The sequence below is a fragment of the Hydractinia symbiolongicarpus genome, chromosome 15 (genome assembly GCF_029227915.1).
Source record: "Hydractinia symbiolongicarpus strain clone_291-10 chromosome 15, HSymV2.1, whole genome shotgun sequence".
In the NCBI taxonomy this organism is placed as follows: domain Eukaryota; kingdom Metazoa; phylum Cnidaria; class Hydrozoa; order Anthoathecata; family Hydractiniidae; genus Hydractinia; species Hydractinia symbiolongicarpus.
This window is the reverse complement of record NC_079889.1, coordinates 11110660-11131083: the sequence shown is the minus strand read 5'-3', so window position 1 is coordinate 11131083 and position 20424 is coordinate 11110660. Positions and strand designations below refer to the sequence as shown.

The 20424-nt window shown below is 34.8% G+C and overlaps 1 protein-coding gene across 1 annotated transcript; it reads right to left on the bottom strand.

The window, feature by feature from the left end:
• Window positions 1-2677: 2677 nt before the first annotated feature.
• LOC130628785 (serine beta-lactamase-like protein LACTB, mitochondrial) lies at window positions 2678-14061 on the bottom strand. Its single transcript, XM_057441794.1, has 7 exons — window positions 13878-14061; window positions 12695-13028; window positions 11616-11774; window positions 9976-10306; window positions 5646-5791; window positions 4187-4339; window positions 2678-3031 (listed from the first exon to the last, which is right to left on the bottom strand). The coding sequence occupies exons 1-7, from the start codon at window positions 14019-14021 to the stop codon at window positions 2850-2852; spliced, it is 1449 nt and encodes a 482-aa protein (XP_057297777.1). The 5' UTR covers window positions 14022-14061; the 3' UTR covers window positions 2678-2849.
• Between the last annotated feature and the right edge of the window lie 6363 nt (window positions 14062-20424).

Genomic DNA, 20424 nt, shown 5'->3' with positions numbered 1-20424 from the left:
CCAGTGAGTTTTGATTTAAAGACAATAACAACTATCGGTCTATGTTCGCTCCCGACAACGGCGTAAATTCGATAACATCGGTAACAGAAATACGATAAAACGCAATTAATATCGATAAAAAAATATTCGTTAACACGCAACTATTTCTCAACTCAAGTAAATGTTTTGTCTTCAATGACATCCTTGTTATTAATAATTATCAAAAGTTCTTTCCATCCAACATAATCAAGTATATTACCGATCTCAACACCACGGGTTTTGACATTCATCGAGCAGCAGATCTAGACGGGTGCGAGGTGAAAACGTTTGTATTAATACAAAATTTGCTCAAAATAACCTTACACCATCTAGAGATGGTGTCCCTCGAGACAGGGTTATGTGGTTTAATTGACCTTATGAACAGCTTTGCAAAACACCAAGCTAAGATTGGTGATTTTCATCATCAAAGATTACTTTTGATGCTCTTTTCTCGAGGCTTTTTAATTTCTCACACTGCATCATTGTCAACTTCAAGGGAATGAACGAACAATATGTAAATAGATGCGTTATCATGCAGTTGTAGTTCGACAAAGCTGAATTTGAATCGAGAAGATATCTTAGTCTGGCAAGCAATCTCAGTCGTCTAGCAAATTTTCGATAGTCCGCGCCAAACTGTTCTTCTATGATAAGTGTTTCGTTTGCATTCACTCCAAAATGATTCTATGACTTTGTAACATTGACAACATCATCTTTAAATCGTATTTCTAAAGGTTTGGTAACTTTTAAAAGACGTTTCGAACTGCCAAATAACATAACCACCGTTTTCCCTCTTTTAGCATGAGCAATTAGATCATTCAAGTCAAGCCATTTCCCAAGATTTTCCATGTCTTTATTTAGTGCATTCTCAATCACTTGAAAATGTTTACTACTGAAGTAAAGGATTTTATCATTCTCATTAATACCATAGCTACTTACTTCCTCAGTAGACTGGCGTGGTTAACAGTGTTAAACTCTTTAGATAAATCTACAAAAACAGCTCTAACTAATTCTCCAGAGTCAACGGCCGATCTAATATCATCAACAAAAATAGAGATATACCCTGTCTATTATTTCCAGGAGGAGCCATGGCTTAGATGGAGAGTCCTAGAGTATTTATTGCTCATTTTGAGCTACGCAGACCCAATTAGGGCCCGCGCTCTACTAGACAACTTCCGGCAACATCCAACGGCCCACACAGTGTGCCATCTTCCCAATTTCCCTCACATGGCTTGGGTTAACCCGGGGCTATGGTAACATTCACTCGCCCATGTTAAATCGCCATCAAGAGGAATCGAACCCCGGTCTCCTGCACAGAGTACGAGAGCTGTAACCACTAATCTACGGCGCCACAAAATACTCGCACCTAATTCGTAGATCTACATTTGCGATAGTCAAATTGTGCAGTTGATAAAATCTTGTTTTCCTCAAGATAATCTAAAAGTTCACAATACACTGCTTTTATATAATTTTGGAAAAAACTGGTAGTCAATTGGTATATGGTTTTCAATGCAGGTATCTCTCCCTGATTTATGAAAAGGCACAAATGTTGGTTAAAAATAGGTTTATTATTTTGGCTAGTAGTTCAGCGATGATAGCAGCGGTAGTAAATCATCCATAACCGCGTATTTTTTTCGTTTAAGGCTTTTTAGGTGTGCGCGTACTTTTAATCATTTCACAACCTAAGCTCATTATACTGTCAATAACTCACGCACGTGTGTTTAATTAAATTTTATTTCTGGAAGCTTTTGTTTATATCTCTTTAAAAATTCAATTCTCTATAGTAATAAGCTAAAGTATATTTCCCGGTAACATGTTCGGGTCTGTATATTACATTCATGCCGGAAAAATAGCCAGTTTGTTTTTATGAAGAGACGAAGGCAGCAGAAGGGAAGAAGCTCACTTAAAATGTTTCTTTTATTTGCTTTTTTTACAGTTTTTACATTTGACTCTCGATAACTCGAACTTTTACGGCGCCCTAAAAAAAGTGTAACCTACCGAGATGTCCGAGTTATCGAGAGCCGAATGTATTTTCTATTTTAAAGACGGGTAACAAATACAATAATAATCGATAATTGCCACGAGTTTGCAAGCTCCGTCAGTACATAGGCCCTTGGCTGATAATTTGCTGTACAGCCCGTGGTAATCAGTTATTATTGTATTACTAGTCGATAAAGCCCGTGGAAAAATCCACTTAAGCAAATGAACAATGGAAAAATAGGTTGTTTTGGATTTTTATGCTGACGACAACAGTACAGATACAAAAAATATTTGGTAAAAATTAGCTCATTCCTTGGCTGTAGTAAGTAGAGGTTGGAACGCTGATCAAGAAAATGTATAGGATCATGTACTTTTGACAAACGGTTGCAGAGATATTAGAGTTTAGGGGTTTTTTGATGACGTCATCAACCCGTCCATTCCGAAATGGATTTGGGGACCCAGGTTTGAGAAACTTACCCAAATTGGTCCTAGGTGGTCCCTAGTTACCCACGCGGTGAAAAATCATTGACATCACCACCTTGTTTCCAAGTTATTTAGCCTCAAAGTTTTAAGTGCACTGTAATGGCTTTATTAATTTAATATAGAATATTTACCATATTACACATGCATTTTTCGGCCACTTCAAAGAAAATTTCATCGACATCAAAGGAAAATGACAATATCCACTAGCGCCGTTCATTTATTGATTTAAATAAAAAAAGCTGTTGAATGTACTGTTGAATGAAAGTTTGACATTGTACTCATTGTTCATAAGTTCTAAAGTAAAAAATATATATTCAATATTCCAAAGAACGTTTCTCTCACCATCCAGTAAGTAAATGAAGATTTAATCACTATATAGCTCCTTGCAGACACTTCTCTATTTTAAGCGCAGTCTCTGTTAAACCAACACTCTCCATATTAACAATGATTGCAATCACGGAGCCGTTCGGCTGAACGAGTTTCTGGTCTTGGTTTTGTTGTAGTTTCTCTCCTTCGCAAAGCATAAATACGCTACTACATCCAATAGCACCTCCTAAACAAAAAATGTGTACAAGCAAGCGGATGCGTTTAAACTTGGCCTTATGCTGAAATCTGTGGGATACATTTCAAAGCCCTTATTTTTTTACGAAAAATAACGTACTCTAAAATCTGGTAAAACAGCACAAAAAGGTTCGACAGGTATTTTACAAATATCAGTGCAGCCACATCCTTATAACAGGTATTTCGGAGTTCAAAAGCAAAAGATAATGGCTTGTTTCATTCGCTACCAGATCAACAGTCTCCGCCGTTTGGAACAGTTGCTGCAAATGACTGATTAACAAAATAGCGAACCTGGTCAATCAATTACATGCATGTTTACGACAAAGAAGGCGCTAACTTGAAAATTTTTTGGAGCACGGGGCTGGGGTATGTAATGCTAAATTGAAAAAAAGTCACGTAGTATACTCAATTTTGGTTTGCTGCAGCGTTTTGCTCAAATGAGCATTTTTCATTGTCATTGACTAATCACCTGTTTCTTTCTATTGTATACAAAATTAAAACGAAATATTTTAAAATTTAACGTGAAACAAAAAAAGAAGACGTGTCGCGCCGCCAGGAACTGCGCCTTTAGTGTGAATTTATCTTAAACGTACTAAGCATGCGTAAGTAACTTGAGAATTAAATTTCAATAGTTATTATTGTCAAATAATTGTACCTATGTGAATATATCACCCTTCTTCGACTTTACAATACAATTTACAAAATCCAAAGGGTCGCCCGCCCTTAATACATCGCATTTAATGTTTCCTTTACAGTCAGACAAAAGAGCATCTGACATATCCTAAAATGCCAAAAACTGGTCGACATAGTCAGGTAAATCAGATAGAGGGCATCTAAAAATTGCTAGTGACATTCTCCAGCGCATTCGCACAAGGAAATAATCCATGTAGGGGTCCACAATAGTTGCGAAATTCGACATATATGGCCGTGCTAAAGTCTGCAATAATTATCATGTTCTAAGAATATCAATTTAAGCACATAACCTCAAACCATAAGTCCAAAGTTCGAATTTAATTCTCTCGTTTCATTATATTTTACCCAGGTTTGTAAACTCATTCAAAACTAATTCAAAAACACATGTAGTTAAAACAAATTTTAAATCCTATTGAGGATTTTAATTACATGAATGTAACTGAATATAACATACCTGTGTGTAATACTGCTCTTCTTTGATTCTCCCTGTTCGGCAAAATAGCCCAACCAAGTGCGTAAGATGATTCTGGATATGTTTTAGACCCTTTTCCGGTGGTGACACGACATGGTGTCCATAGTGTTGACACCGTGGAAGGTTTTAAGAAACCTGTCATTATAAAAAAATTGTTATATTTTGCAATTCGCGAAATCGGACTTTTAAAGTTATGTTTTCATAAATTTATGCAATTTCCTTTACAACAGTTTCCTAACTTCTTAAGCAGCTTTGACATACAGCTGACTCTCTCTAATCCGAATCTCTATTAACCGAATCTTTCTATAAGCCGAACAATGTCACCATCAATTTTCTTTAAGAAACTCTCATAATTTACTTTCTATCTCTGTAATCCGAAAATCTCTATAATTCGAACTAATTTTCAGGTCCCTTCGGCTAAATTCTAGATTTTTTTGTAAGACAAAGAGAAATCGCAAAAAGTCAGAGAGTTCTTTTATTTTCGTTCAAACTTACTTATTCGTTTTTATTTCTCACCTTACCTTTTCTTTTTCTTTTTTTTTTCAAAAAAGTTCAATTTCTCTCTCCTATAGGAATTTTCACCCTTGAAACCTATAAATTCGAATTAGAGAGACTTTCTACTATCCGAATCTCTCTGTAATCCGAATATAAAGTTATCCCCTTGAGATCCAGATTAGAGAGAGTGAACTGTAGTAACAATTTAAATTTTAAAGTACAATATCAGATTTAATTTGTTATTCGGCCGCAAAATCTGATTCTCGCAAAATTTCCTTGCTTCTCCCATTCGCGAAATTTAATGATCCATAGAAAGATAACGCTGGTAATAAGTACGCGAAACCGCATTCTATAGCTAGCCTTTCCTCTTTTATAGACTAACCGTTACAGTAACATTTTGGTATAAAATTTGGCGCGTACTAATTTTGGCGCACATACCATTTGCGCATAATAATGGTATAAATTTTGGCGCAATTTTAAAATTTTGCGCAAAAAAGCGCTAAAAATTTATACGCGCCAAATTTTATACTAATAAGGTAGCCTTTTCTTTTTCTTAGACTGACCATTACAATCACATGTCTGAGAAAACTTTTCCTGGACATTTTTTTACTCTTTTTGTTTTGCTCACAAATAAAAAAATTAAGTAACAGAAAGTTTTAACATCCTTGGGAATTTCTTCCCAACGGTTGGTTCCTTTTCCCCTCCAACGATAACTAAGTTACATTACCGTCTAGAGATACGTATAGCATTGCTCTAACTTGCCTGCGTGACACACAAGAGAATTGGCGGTTAGTAGATGGTTTCAAATGTATTAAAAAGCTTACATTTTAAAGTGAGCTGAAGTAGAAACTGGAATCTAAAACTTTATGATTACAAGTTGACAGCGCTACCACTATCTCCGCCAGATAATCTAAGGCATACAGGACATGTTTCTTTAAAGTCTTACCTTTATCAGTAGCAGCTGATATTAACATTGCATTTCCAAACTTCTGCAAGTCTTCCACATTTGATAAAAATCCACCACCACACCATTTGTACGAGTTGTCTACATATGGAACATTTTGAAGACGACCATTTTTTCGTATATAGTTTCTGCAATATAGAATATAGAAGATAACAAAGATTAAATAGAACAATGAGGGTCATCTGTGGAACCTTACCTGTTTTTCTGCTAGCAAAATGTTACTATTAGATCCCAAAAGATGTCCAGAAAAGCCAGTGTGACATATGCTAGCCATAGCTGGTAAACATTTCACATTAACAAGATATCAAAATGAAGGTACGTATGAAAAAGATCAATTTGCCCTTTCAACGGCACGTACCTTCATTAAATTTGAAACAAAGACCGCAATATACAGGGTCTTAACGTACTGTTGTGCTTAAAATTAATGGGAGACCGATTCGCTTTAATTTGGTAACAAATGAAAAAGCTTGTCTACCTTAATCGGACAAATTTTCGCGCGGAGAAATTTTCGCGGTTTTCGCGAATTTTGCCCAAATTCGCGAAATTAAATCCTCGCGAAATATTTGCAAACAGTCAAATCGCGAAATTAAATCCGTGCGAAATTTTTAGAAAGCCTGAATTCGCGAAATTAAATCCTCGCGAATTTTTTTTTAATTTGTACCATCGCAAAAATTAATACTCGTGAAATGTTTTGTTCTCGATTATTTTTTTCTATGTAAAACTTACAACAAAATTCGTAAAAAAATACGGTAAATAATATTATTTTATCTCTTTTGAAAAAAGTTTCGGATGTCTTTGCTCCCTGCTGTTGGTTGTACTGTTTTTTTAACGCATTTGCGTTTTTTTGCTCTGGCTGGTTCGGTACGGCTAACATTGTTCTCAAGAAACGAACCCATGATGACCTCATTCTTTGGTTGACAATATAATTCATCCACCATATCTTGATAGCGTCGAAGAAGCATGTGCCCCTTGATACTTCCAGGCATCGAAACTGTTATTTCGCAGGCAATTTCAAGACCTCCTTGAAATAGAGGCGATCTTCTGTAGTGGGTGGCTGTCAGCTTTGCCACAACCGTAGCCCCTCTATCCAAAAGATATTTGGTAGGGCGAGAAATTTCCCTTGGTAAATGACCAACTGTTTCATTATTTTCGATGCGACATGTTTTGATCGCGAACATATCAAATATATTGTTTTTCTCAAAACGACATTCAAGCTCTTCATTTTCATAGGGATTCCAAACATCACGGTAAACGTGAAAGCCACGTACTGCCAATGAAAATACCAAGACCTTGTTCGTGTCCGCCATATTTCTGAAGTGTTGTTTAAACAAAGAAGGAATTCCATTGGAATTCGAATTTAACGTTCGAATTTAAGTACGTGGGGAAAAACCTGTTTTCCATTTCATGACATCTTTTTCTCATTTGTTTTGGTGAACGAGGGAAGTGTACGATCAGAAGTAAAAGATGTCTATTATTAATAGCCTTGGAAGAATTAAAAAAAGTAGACAAAATTCATCAACGCCAAAACAAACTTTATGTGATGTAGATTTGACAGTTGACGACTATAGTTCTCTTGCATCATCGTCACCGATTAGCACGCTACAACCTTCTCATTCGGAAACAGGACTTGGTTTGCTGGACTATGAAGCGTCTGCCGCAGCAACATCACGTGAACTAGGAGCGAAAAAGAAGCTGAGAGGATCATACACTAAGTACTCTGATAACCAAAGACACGCTATTGGAAAGTATGCTTCGGAATACAGTACAGCTAGCACTTTAAGAAGATATAAAGATGAGTTTCCCGAACTGAGCGAAAGCACTGTTCGAACAATGCGAAAAAAATGCGAAGAGGAGATTCGGAATGCATTACGACAAAAACGCCAACCAAGTAATACATTGAAAACCGCTCGTCGTGGAAGACCTTTGCTCTTAGGGCCAATCGATTTGATGGTACAGAATTATCCCAGTTATTATCCCAGAGACCCAGTTATTAATGTACACCCCAAATAAATGTCTTACTTAGCATTAGGACAAGGTCTAACTTATGGTAAGTATGCCCGCCAGGTGTGAAAAGATTTCTCAACAAGCAACATCCTCGTATGTACTAAACTATGACGTCAACAAGTGAAATTCCCCAACTTAAAAATGAAATTGAATAGCATTTTTTTAATTCTCACCCGAAGGCTGAGACCTAAGATTATCGATAGAGGTAGAAGCATATACTTTTTGAGACAAAAAGGCAAAATTCTAGGCAATCATGTAGGGGTAAATACTTTGCCTAGAATTTTGCCTTTTTGTCTCAAAAAGTGACAATCATGTAGGAGTAAATCGTAGGCCGGCTGAGATGCTTCACGCCTGCGTGGCTATTTCATAATTTTTTACTTTTTAGGCTGTACGCGGAAGAGGAGGAGTTATCACTTGGGGAATCGCCGAGTCAGTCGCAAAATCATTAATAAAACGTCATCCCGAGATGAATCTCGATCATATTGATCTCAGCCATTCACACTGGGCACAAAGCTTGTTTCGAAGGATGGGCTTTGTCAAAAGATTCGGTACAACAGGGAAAGTCCCTATTCCTGAAGCACTTCGAAAAGAGCTTGAAATTTCATATTTACATGGAATTGTCCGAAAGATCGAGGAAAACAATATCCCACCATCACTTGTTCTCAATCTGGATCAAACGCCTTCAAAATACGTACCCGTATCCAACAAAACGTTAGCACAAAGAGGATCAAAAACTGTTCCAATTAAAGGTTCGAGCGATAAAAGAATGATTACCGCGACCTTCACAATAACATTGGATGGCAAATTTTTGCCAATACAGTTGATATATGGGGGAAAAACACTACAAAGCCTCCCTAGAGTAAGCTTTCCATCGTCGTTTTCACTTAGTGCGAACCCCAAATATTATAGTAATGAAGAGGAATCAGTTAAGCTGTTGAATGAAATAATTGTTCCGTACGTCAAGAAAGAGCGAGAGAGGCTGGGATTGGAGAAAGATCAGTCGGCTTTAATGATTATGGATGTCTTTAAAGGGCAAATGACCGGTCCTGTCTTGAAGGTATTGTCTGACAACCATGTATTGCTAGAGAGCGTTCCTGTCAATTTCACATACCTCTTCCAGCCTCTTGACGTCCAAGGAGGCCCAAATGGCTATGTAAAACGCATGATGAAAAAGAAGTTTACCACCTGCTACGCAGATCAAATCACCCAAGCTATGGATAAAGGTCAAGAGCTCGAAACGATTGAAGTAGCACTAAAGCTTTCGATTGTCTAACCGTTACACGCGAAATGGCTTATTGAGATGTACAATGAAATGACGTCGGATGATGGGAAACAGGTGTGCTTGAAGGGTTGGCAAGTAGCAGGTATAAAGGATGCTGTAGCCAAGGGTATGTCCGGTTTACCAAGCCTTGATCCGTTTAACGACATCGACCCAATATTAGACGAAGAACCTAATGTTCAAGCTGTCAATTCTTCTGGTTTGTCCACAGCTTCAAAATACGTCAGTGATTACGGGATCGAAGACGAAAGCGACGAAGAAGAATGGGTCGAAGAAAATGAAGAGGATGAAGATAGGAATTTTTTTTTATGTTTTTGATGACGAAGATGATTTGTAAATAGATTTTGACATGTAACTCGGAAAAAAAAGCATGATTCTTGATACTGATGACAATAAATCAATTTCTTTCCTTTACAATTTTTACGATATGCAAATGTTTCGTGAAAATTTGTTTTAAGTTAAGACAGAATTTGCGAAATTAAATCCTCGCGTAGTTTTTAGAAAGCCTGAATTCGCGAAATTAAATCCTCGCGAAATTTTTGAAAAGACTAAATTTGCGAAATTAAATCCTCGCGAAATACGATTTATTTGACCTCGCGAAATTAAATCCGCGCGAAAATTTGTCCGATTAAGGTAATTGACGTTAAGCTTGTGTAATTAACTTACTAAGTAAACCCTAACGTCTTGAGACTTACAATTGCCGACAAATAAGCCAATGCACTATCAAAGCAAGCAGGCATATGGTTAATACTTTATTGTAGGAAATTTCACGAGGGGTGAGAGGCGAAAGTTTTGCATATTCGCCGAATAGATATTTGCAGTTGACAAGTTCAATGGATCTTGCGCGGAAGATAAAAAATTAATTTTTTCCGCATAAGAGCTAGATTCTAATACTTTTTAGTACTTCCGAATTTTCCGATTTTTTTCCCGCTAAAAATGGGATTAAAGGGGCGGCAGATAAAATGAATCAGAAAATTGGCAATCCTCGTTTTAATGTTTCCTGTCATAAAATAAATTGTGAAACAATACCGAGCACGGTGATAGATCAACGGGTCATTCAAATCCACCATTGTATTATCCATTTCAAGCTCATCACAAATTGATTTCATATACTTCACGTAATCCACTTTGCTCGCTTTCTCAACAATACAGCTAACAAGGGTATAAGCGATTGATGAATATTCATAATCAGTGCCAGGTTTAAAAATCAGTGGGTCGTTTTCAAATAGAGCCAATCCATCAGCAACTTTTTCATAGTAATTTTTATTATACATTTCATCTGAACCAAAAAAATTGTCACCGTACTTTGATTTTCGGATGTTTCTTTTGCGTTGTAATTTATCGTCAATCAACTCTTCACCTTTAGAAAAAATAATAACATCAAGTATCAAATCAATTTCGGGAAGAATTTAAGTAATCCTCCACCGCTAATACTAATTTCTATACTCTCCACCGCTACTACTAACTTCTATATTCTCCACCGCTACTACTAATTCCTATACTCTCCACCGCTACTAATAATTTCTATACCCTCCACCGCTGCTACTTATTTTGATTTGGAGTTAAAGGAGAGCCTGTTGATCCGTAGGGACAAGCCAAATAGAAATATTGCGTCTATGCCATTATTTCTATTCTCTGATATTTGACTTCCCCCTTGGGATAATTTTGATCGTACGATACGATCGTATCATGTTATTGTATATTTAAAAACATATTGTACTAGGACTTGTTTACTTGAAAATGGCTGCCGAACGAACGGCCGAAACGTCGTAAAGTGGAGTGGTTATTACTTTTTCATTTTACAACGTCACACAATAATTTTTCAAAAATCTAATGTCGTTGATCACCCTCTTTATATATAACCACTTAGATTTTTTAGGACAACACAGTCATACCAACATAAGCACACTGCAAGCATATCTGAGCCTCAGATTTAAATCCAAATTTAAGTCCGGTATTTTGATCCGAGAAAACAAAAACAAAAAATATATATAAAAGCATTTCGATAAGCAAATGGTAAATTACCTTCAGTTTAAATTATACTTAGCATTTTGAAAATTTCAGCCTGAATATATGCTTATCTTAAACAATATTAAAATACATACGCGAGAAACTTTTACGACCTAAATACTTACTACAGTCTAAAAATTGACAATAAAAACTTGCTTACTAGAGCCTTAAAATTGACAACGATATCTTGCTTTCTAGTGTCTAAAAACTGACAATAAAAGTTACTTCTAAACGATTTTAAAAGCACAAAACCAACAATAAATTTTAAAGTAAACACAACATTTTTAAGTTTACAGTACATGTTTCGATTGTGTTACATCAATCATTTTCAACTGAAACATTTAAAAAGCTATTTTCTAAGACAAACTTACAGTTTAAAAAATTGAGAAGTCTTTTCAGAACTGGAAACTGAACTGGAAGTTTATTTTTAAAACACTATGGTTCCCATAGTTTTTAAAGCGGTAATTATTTACAAAAAGTGCAGCAAGCCTGGCACGCTAAGCTTCCAACTTAAGTGCCATGGTATGTACTAATAACTATGCTAAATTTCTTTCGACAGTCTCCATTCTTTTAATGTGTATGCTTACACAATAGGCATATGGTTTTAAGGGTGAACTCTTTTACCTAATTAAATGAACCAAAACATCAATAAAACTCACCCTTATCATCAAAGTAGCCTCTGATTCCACTAGTATGAGATAGCAGGTCATATGTTGTGATTGAAACATTGGAACCTTCAAATGTCTTCAACGGAAAATTTGGAACATATTCTTGGACGGGTTTATTTAAATCAAGTTTGCCTTCCTCCATTAGTTTTCCTAAAATATTGAGAATGGTAAAGCATTTGGAGACAGCGTTAGATAAGATTTTCAGTGAGGGGACAAAAATCTTGACCTTCTTCAATGCTTTTACTAATTGCTTAAAAGAATATAAACATCCATATTAATTCTAGAAAACTGGAAAAAAAAGGGTGTCGTGAAAAAGTATTTAATCAAAATGATGAGACATGGGCAGTGAAGCAGGAAGATCTTGACCGTTTAGAAAGGAATGATATGAGAATGGTTAGGTGGATGTGTAATGCCAGTCTGAGAGACAGAAAGAGTTCAGATGAGCTAAGAAGCAGGCTAAGTCTCCGTAGAATTAAAGATGTTATCCAGATAAGAAGATTGAATTGGCTGGGGCACTTGGAAAGAATGGACGAGGATAATTGGGTAAGAAAGTGTAGAGACTTGATAGTTCCTGGGGCAAAGCCCAGAGGCAGACCGAGAAAGAATTGGCAGGAGGTTATAAGGACAGACTTGATACAGAGGAAGGTGAGTTTAGATCTAACACAGTCTAGTCTAGATCAGATTGCGAAAATCAAAATCAAAAACTTATATAGCTATAGGTAATTGAAAGTAGATTCTTTAAATATGTTCTTACGTAATCTACTTGGGGTTTTTACGGATTTAGTAGGTGTACTTGCTCATAATATATTTTTCCTCTTAAAACCTTTTATAAAGCTAAACACCTACTGCTTTGAAAAAAACAATGACTTGTTGACATACTTCTCATGAATAGGACAAAAATGTGCGTAACACGTAAACCATAAATACACACTTGCATATCATAGTCGTGATTCTTCAAAAGTATTGGACGAAGAGTAAATAGACTGTATCAAGAAAAGAGGAGACAATATGCCAACACCTATACAATTCATGTTTTTTCAAACTACATGCACGGTAACTTATCAACATACCTATCGCTAATGTTGTTAAACTTTTACTAATGCTTGCAATCCGAAGAACAGTTTCACTAGTGCACGGAACATGATTTTCAACATCAGCCAATCCAATTCCACCTTTAAGTACCAAATCACCATTACGTGAAATTGCAAAACTTATACCAGGTGTGCCAAATTCTTCTTTTGCTTGATGTAAAATTTTAAATATTTTTGGAACGATTTTCTTATACTTTTTATTGAAGACGACATTGTGACTTGATAAACCACATACTTTAGAATTTATTTTTATGTGGTTTCTTTCTGTATCTTTTGAGTGATCGTTTACAAAATTGACATATGAGAAATCAATCTTTCAAATATAAATTTGAATTAAGGAAAGTTAAGACATTATATTATTAATATTTATACCTGCGAAGTTTTACTAATAATACTAAGTTGTAATACACTTTAAAATATTAACAGAATAAGAGCAACTTTTTTCAACTAACCTATTCAGACTGGAGTCTAAATGACCCGATCGAAGGTTAAGAAGGAGGTGGTGGAAGTAATTTCTAAACTACAAACTGTGTTATTACTACAAACACCTATGACCTGTCACAAATTCAAAATGTTGGAAGACTTGTTATCATGTTTAGTTAAGTGGTAAATTCAAAAATTGCAAAATACTGACTTTTACAATGTGTATACTTTCAAGAAAAGTTCCAAAGATCCCAATTGTCTCATACATGATTTAAACATCTTATTGCAGTGAAGCAATTTGTACTTGAAACTCTATGTTCTTGGTAGCAAACAATAACAAAAAAATTGCCTATTTGTCAGAATTGAAAATAAACCACATAAAATAAGCTCCTTTTTAAAACCCAATCGCAAATTTGGATTTCTTTTTTCAATAATTTATCTATTTTTTAATTCAATATATATAATTACAAAAAATTCTCTATCAGATATGATGTCAAAAATGAATTCAGGTTTTCCACATTATTAGGACCTCTTACTCAAAATGGCAATCCCATTTGTATAGAAGTTTAATCTTTTATTTTTTTACTCTTTTAGTATCCAGTTAAAAAATATAATTTCCTAAATAAAATTTTACATGACGACACATTTGATTTAGATAAATTGGACATTCGACTAAAATGAATATCATTGAACACACATAAAAACAGTTGTACAGCTGTAAAAACACATCAAAAGATACACTATCATCTGTGTGAGTTTCTTTTTTATCTTCTGCATTGATGTTTGACTTATACCATGCCAGTGTCAGCAAACCAGATGACACCCCAATGATGCCACCCAAAACTTTATAGATCCTATTGAAACCAGGATACACATATGTCATGTTTTTCTAACCTGCACTGAAATAAAAAAAATTTGATAACAATGAAGGTGTTTACTTGGACATGAACACAATTCAAAATTCAAAAAAGTTTTGAACAACAGATTACTATTAGACACATTCAAAAGCTGTGATTAACCAATTCGAAAAAATATCAACTTTTCGATGTACATCATGTACAATTTGTTTGGATTATTGTTTTAACAAGTTTACTGACACACTGACACAGATTTCCCTTTTAAAATTGTGTCAGTTGGGTGATGCTAACTAAACAAACTTCTGTTGGTGGTTCTATATGCGAAATCGAAATGCAATCAGTAAATGTATGTACAATGTGAAGGAAAAGGTGTAAAGTCTTTTCTGTAACAAAATGGAAGTACAAGATGTACAGATTGAAAGAAGACATAGAACTGTATAACCTCAGGAAGACAAACCGTCTAACCGAGTTAGGAGAGAACACAATGCTTCTCAAAACACAATATCTTAAAACACTTTCAAATAAGAAAACATTTTCTTTGCTAAATATAAACACTAACAGTATCACAAACATTTTTGACAATTTAGAATCTATGTTACATGAGCTAATATTTTCTTCTCAGGCCATTTTTGTTAGAGAAGCGTGATGCAAAAATGCATCATATGATGCAAATTTCAAACTTTATAATTATACTTCTACATATACATCAATCTTGTGATTCTTATGATCATTATAAATACAAAGATAGTGGATCCCTTACACAACAGTGATAGCTGTCTCTCTATTCATAACTCAATAATTATAATTGTACAACAATTTGAGTATAAACAATACAGACTGAGAGTGCATAACAATAAAAATTCTTAACAAATTTTAACAAAACGTACTAAAAATATATATATATTATATAATTATTACCATGTATAGATCACCAGACACCAATTTTAAAGTTCATGCATCAAAAATAAATGGTTGAAACAAACATATTTACATACTTAACAGCAAAGTTTGCAAACACTTGATCACATAATTACTAACTCTTTTTACAATGGCGTTAACATGGAAACTGGAATGATAAGTAAACATAACAATGTAGTTTTTCTATTATTATCTTTAAGAATGTTTGACTAGACAGAAATGGTACATTTAGATATATATCTCTAATAAGAACTGTCTGACTTAAGGTGATTACACGCCTTAAAGGTACCTATTTATAGTAAAAACTGAAAGATATACATAAGAAAACATTATCCTGAAAATTTTATTATTATTATTATTATTATTATTATTATTATTATTATTATTATTATTATTATTATTATTATTATTATTATTATTATTATTATTATTATTATTATTATTATTATTATTATTCAATAATTTACTTGGTTACAAACTTCAGAAAATAATATTCTGCTATAAATGTTGGACCAAAAATATATATATTAAAGTTACAATAAATGTATAAAAATATTCAATAAAATGTTATAAGGTTAAAAGGTTAAAAATAAATAAAGAAGTTAACATACAGAGTGTCTAGAAAAGTGTAGCTGAAGAAGAAAGAAGCTGAAAAAGCAAGACGTAAAACACTACAAATACAGACTATACCAAACACTCCACATACTCTTAATCAAAAGTTTATTGTTAATAAAAACAAATTAAAATTCTAGCACCTTGATATGGTTTTTAAAAGAATTAAAAGTTTCAACTTCTCTAATATTCCTGGGTATGAATTGTAAAGTTTAGCCCCAAGAAAGAGGAAAGACTTCCAAATTCCAACCTAACTTTAGGGAATTTCAATAACAGCCCTTTATTTCGAGTGTTTATTCCGTGTTCATTAATCATAAAATAACTTTTCAAAGGAGTACAAACATCATTCAACATACATCTTTTTACTGTTAAACAACATTTGATTTTTATTTTATTGTTAATTGAAGCTACAGTCTCACCATTGAGTGCTGATGCCCGGTTCTCAATACTTATGAGCTTCTTTTGCTGGGTTGAAGTAAGATCTAAGTTTAATGAACAACAATACAACATCAGTGGTTCAATCATGCTATCATATACTTTATATGTAGCTTCAGGTGTTAGATATTCACAAATTTTTGTTAACAATCTGATCCTGTTGGACATGTTCAAATGTTTCATAGAAATAACAAACTCACCCCAATTTCTCTTCGCCTACAGAACTGCCACTGCATTTCATTGCACAAATCGTGCGATAATAAACGCACGGCAAAATTGATCACATGGTTGCTGGATTCATGCCATTACAGAAAAAATAATGAATGAGGGAAAGCATCTGTAGCTGTGTTTTCATCGTAATGCTTTTATAATGTATCCACAAAGTTCCGAACATGATAAATCAGATAAATCAATCGAAGTTTCTGTGTTATTCTTTATTATTTAAAAGTTTAACTTACTGAAATTAGACTTCTTTGCAACACCGACCTCTCGTTGTTGTTGTTTCAGAAGACAGCTTCTCCTCGCTAGCTGTCTTACTTTTTGATTATTTTCCTTTGTTCAAACAGTTAGTCGTTTCCTTAGGGATACAGTATCAGGTCTAGACAATTACAATACCTAAATTTTCAGAATTTTTCTTTTTTTGCTCTAAATTTAATTATCTCCATAGTGCTTAACAACTATCTTCAACTATCACAATGAGCATTCTCCTTCGTTCGTTTTTTTTGCTTATAATATGCAATAATCCCGATCATGCTAATAAAAAATGAAAAAGCGTGATAAGCCTTAATTATCATAATTAATAACCACAAGACAAGGCTGTGATTTCTTCTTACTGTTTTGTTTTGTTTGGTCTCCAAAAACAATGGCGAATAGAATAAAGAGAAAATTAAATCATTCCTTCTGTGCCTTTTCAATAGAAACTCTGGATAAAATTTCTTTCCATTTTTCGATGCCATGTTTTACAAAGAACAAACAAGCCAAAAAGAACAGCGTGAACGGAGCCTACAATAGCAATTTTATCGAACTCCATCTCAGTGCTCATTTAAAGTTGAGGCTGTTTGTTTACCTACAGTTTCACACGAACATTTTGCGATGGCCTGCTTATTAGACGGGAATAAGAGATCAACAAGATCGTTAAATATGGCGGCTGGATAAAAACAACAATAAATTCAAGATATTAAAGTACCATTATTTCCATTTCTAGTAAGTTTTATATATCCCCAAATTTCCAGGAAAGTCATAACTCCGTCTGAACTTTTTTAAAAAAAAAAAATGCACATGTTAATTTTTTTTTGATAAGGGTGATTATCAGAAAACTGTAAAAATAATAAAAAAACCTTTATTATTATATACCACAAATTTCAATTTAATATCTATTTGTAAAATATTTTTGCTAGTCAGCAGAAAGCAAACGTGGTTTTCAAATTTCCCGGAGTTGAAGGAACCATCACGGCATTATCGGATGATAGTACATGTCGGATCCGGCTTATTTGTCCACAAATAAATGTATTTTTTTCTTGCCATACCCCCGAATGGTCCGGGACAGATAGCGCTACGATAATAAAAGTTTGAAATAACCGATTTGTTGACGATATGGATATAAGGACGTTAAATGTGTTTTTTTTCACGGAGTTGGTGGATGATACACTATGCATTTTATGGGACTGCCGAAAGGAATTTTTAGAAAATCGCTAGGCAAGAAATAAAGTGAAATTATGGTTAAAATCTTTTGTACTCTGGCTACTGTCATCTATTCACTGGTATATGTTCTAAATCTAAACTGCATGCAGGCTATAGCTATATTTTAACTTCAAGATCGAATCGACTGGTCCATGGCTTACCGCCTGCCTGCATTATTTTGCCTGTCAATTTGTGTTAGAGGTCTGAGGATTATAAACAACTATAGCCTCAAAATAAAAATCGGCTATTAGATCCCTTTCTACTAGGTAGGGAGTAAATGGATTTCCACCAAACGTACATGGTGTGAGAGACAAATCCACAAGAAAAAATGCACAGGGCTGAAAAAACACATTTAAAAGAATAATGCAATGTCACTAAAAATATTTCAACAGAATAAAACACAGCACAAAACAAGCAGCGCACATACTAGCTAGCTATAATATAGCTTACAATAAAAAAAATCAGAAGAAAACGAAAGTGTCTGTATCTAAATATTTGGTACCATTTTTATTGCGAAGCGCTAACACAAACGCGCAGCGTATTTGTCATTAACATATTTTCGCTGGCCAACCGGCCTTTGTAAAGCTTTTCATAATCTCGTTCCCAACCTCGTCCCCAGGGCATCTTGTATCTTTTCTGACACTGGGACAGCGACGATGCCTCCTACAGGGCCATGTTCGTATCGCCGTCCCGGGGTCAGAAAAGATACCAGATGCCCTGGGGACGAGGTTGGCATTTTTTATCACACAAGTAATACAAGAAAGTGATGGACGTTACGTTACCAACCACGAGAACAGCGGTATTTTCAAATTGCAATCACTAAATAAATTTTTGAAAAAGCAAAATGTATTGCAAAATATTCAGGAAATGTATTAAATGTATGTACCAGGTTGCGCTGTATTTGCAGCTTACTAAAAAATAATACCACTGAGACCCGCAAATTTAAAAAAACTAAAGGGTTCTTCCAGTCGTACGTATAAGAGCCCTGGGGACAAGTTGATGTAGCGGGTATTATTTGACTTTGTCTGACACTGAGGGATTGTAGTAGCTACTAAATGCAATTTATCCTTTCAGCTAACCATCAGAGCTAGAAAAGGGATCACTGCTGTGGTAATTGTTACAGTCACCTAAATTCTTTTTCTGCGCTAGGGTATTAAGGTCGAGCTGAAAACGTTACGCACATTTTTCACATATAAGTTTCGCTCCACCTTATCCCCGGCGCTCATTTTCCCTTTCTGACAATCTAGCCTTGAAGTTCCGCTGCATCACAGGTAGAAAGAAAAATTAATGAAGGTAAATCTTATTGTCTAAGGTGCAGAGCGTAAAAGAAAAGATGGGACAGATTAAACAGTGTAAAAGGCGTGGAGCGTTAGCAAAAGAGGACAGATGGTACGAAGGGTACACTATACGAGAGGTACACCATACAAGAGGGGGAAGGGGGGGGGGGGGGGGTGCTGGCGTACATGAGAGAGAGAGCACGCAAAGAGGGGAGAATAAAAATATAGTAAGCGATTTATCAATGCGCTTGCCCCTTTGAAAGATTAAGTTTAAAAGCTTACCTGGCATGGGGCAGGTACACGGATCTCCACCTTATCCCCGGCGCTCATTTTCCCTTTCTGACAATCTAGCCTTGAAGTTCCGCTGCATCACAGGTAGAAAGAAAAATTAATGAAGGTAAATCTTGTTCGTATCCATGTCTGGTTAGTCAGAAAGATGCAATATGATCGAGACTTGGTTGTACTTTTTATAAACCCTACCTGATGCAACCAAAAATTGATGTATTTCATAACGGTATCAAGATTTTGCAGATTTATAACGATATTCAGCAGGCCAGATGATTGTTTGTAGGAGATGGGCGTCCGCCCATGTTATCACCAACCACCCTACGCGGTGCTAAATAACCGATCAGGGCAATCGCAAGAGACCCCGTTTTAAGCGTTCAAATCTCATAACGAGTTATAATAACTTCTACTTGTAATAGTAGATAGCAGATGAAAACACGGACCCTCGGCCTCAGTGTTTAATAAATGATTAAATGATTAAGGTAGCCGCCTTTTTTACTGCACGATTTCTTGACGAAGTTGTCCGAATTTGCTACAGTAGCATTTATCCTCGTTTTCAAGATTGTTTATCTAATTCAAAGCTAATACTGCTTACTTGACGGCTTCGATGTCAAAAAAGAAAAACCGCTGGTGACAAGGTTTTGCAGCAGGGCGTCATACCGTTTACAGATTGGCGAAAAGAAAGAGAAAGAGAGAGAAAGTTGTTGCGCAGAGATATTTTGATTGTTAATTCTGAATGCTATCAATAATATAAATTTAACATGGCACGTAAATTTAAATTTTTTCAAAACAAATCAAATATGGGGAAAATGTTAGCACAATTATTTATGCATAATTTATTTATTCTCGTCTCAAACGACTCGATATTAATTATGCAATTTATACAACTTATGCAAATACCATAAAATTCATTAAATTTATGCATATGTATGAATAAAATTATGGAAATTAATGAATGAATTTTAACAATGAACGCATGTCATTTAAATTCATAAAAAAAAGAGAAAAAACAGAAATATTCAAAGACGTTTTGGCGAAAGACATTACTTCAAAGTTTCCTTTGTAGTAACCTTTCATCTAAGTTTTGTCAAAAGTGTCCAAGAAAACATTAATATTTCGCACAATGACTTTCATTACATTCGTTTGTTTTATATCGCTCGTTGTTGTAAGTACAAGTTTGCTAGTTGCACAAGCGTTGAGTTTCAGACAGTGTTTCAGAGGT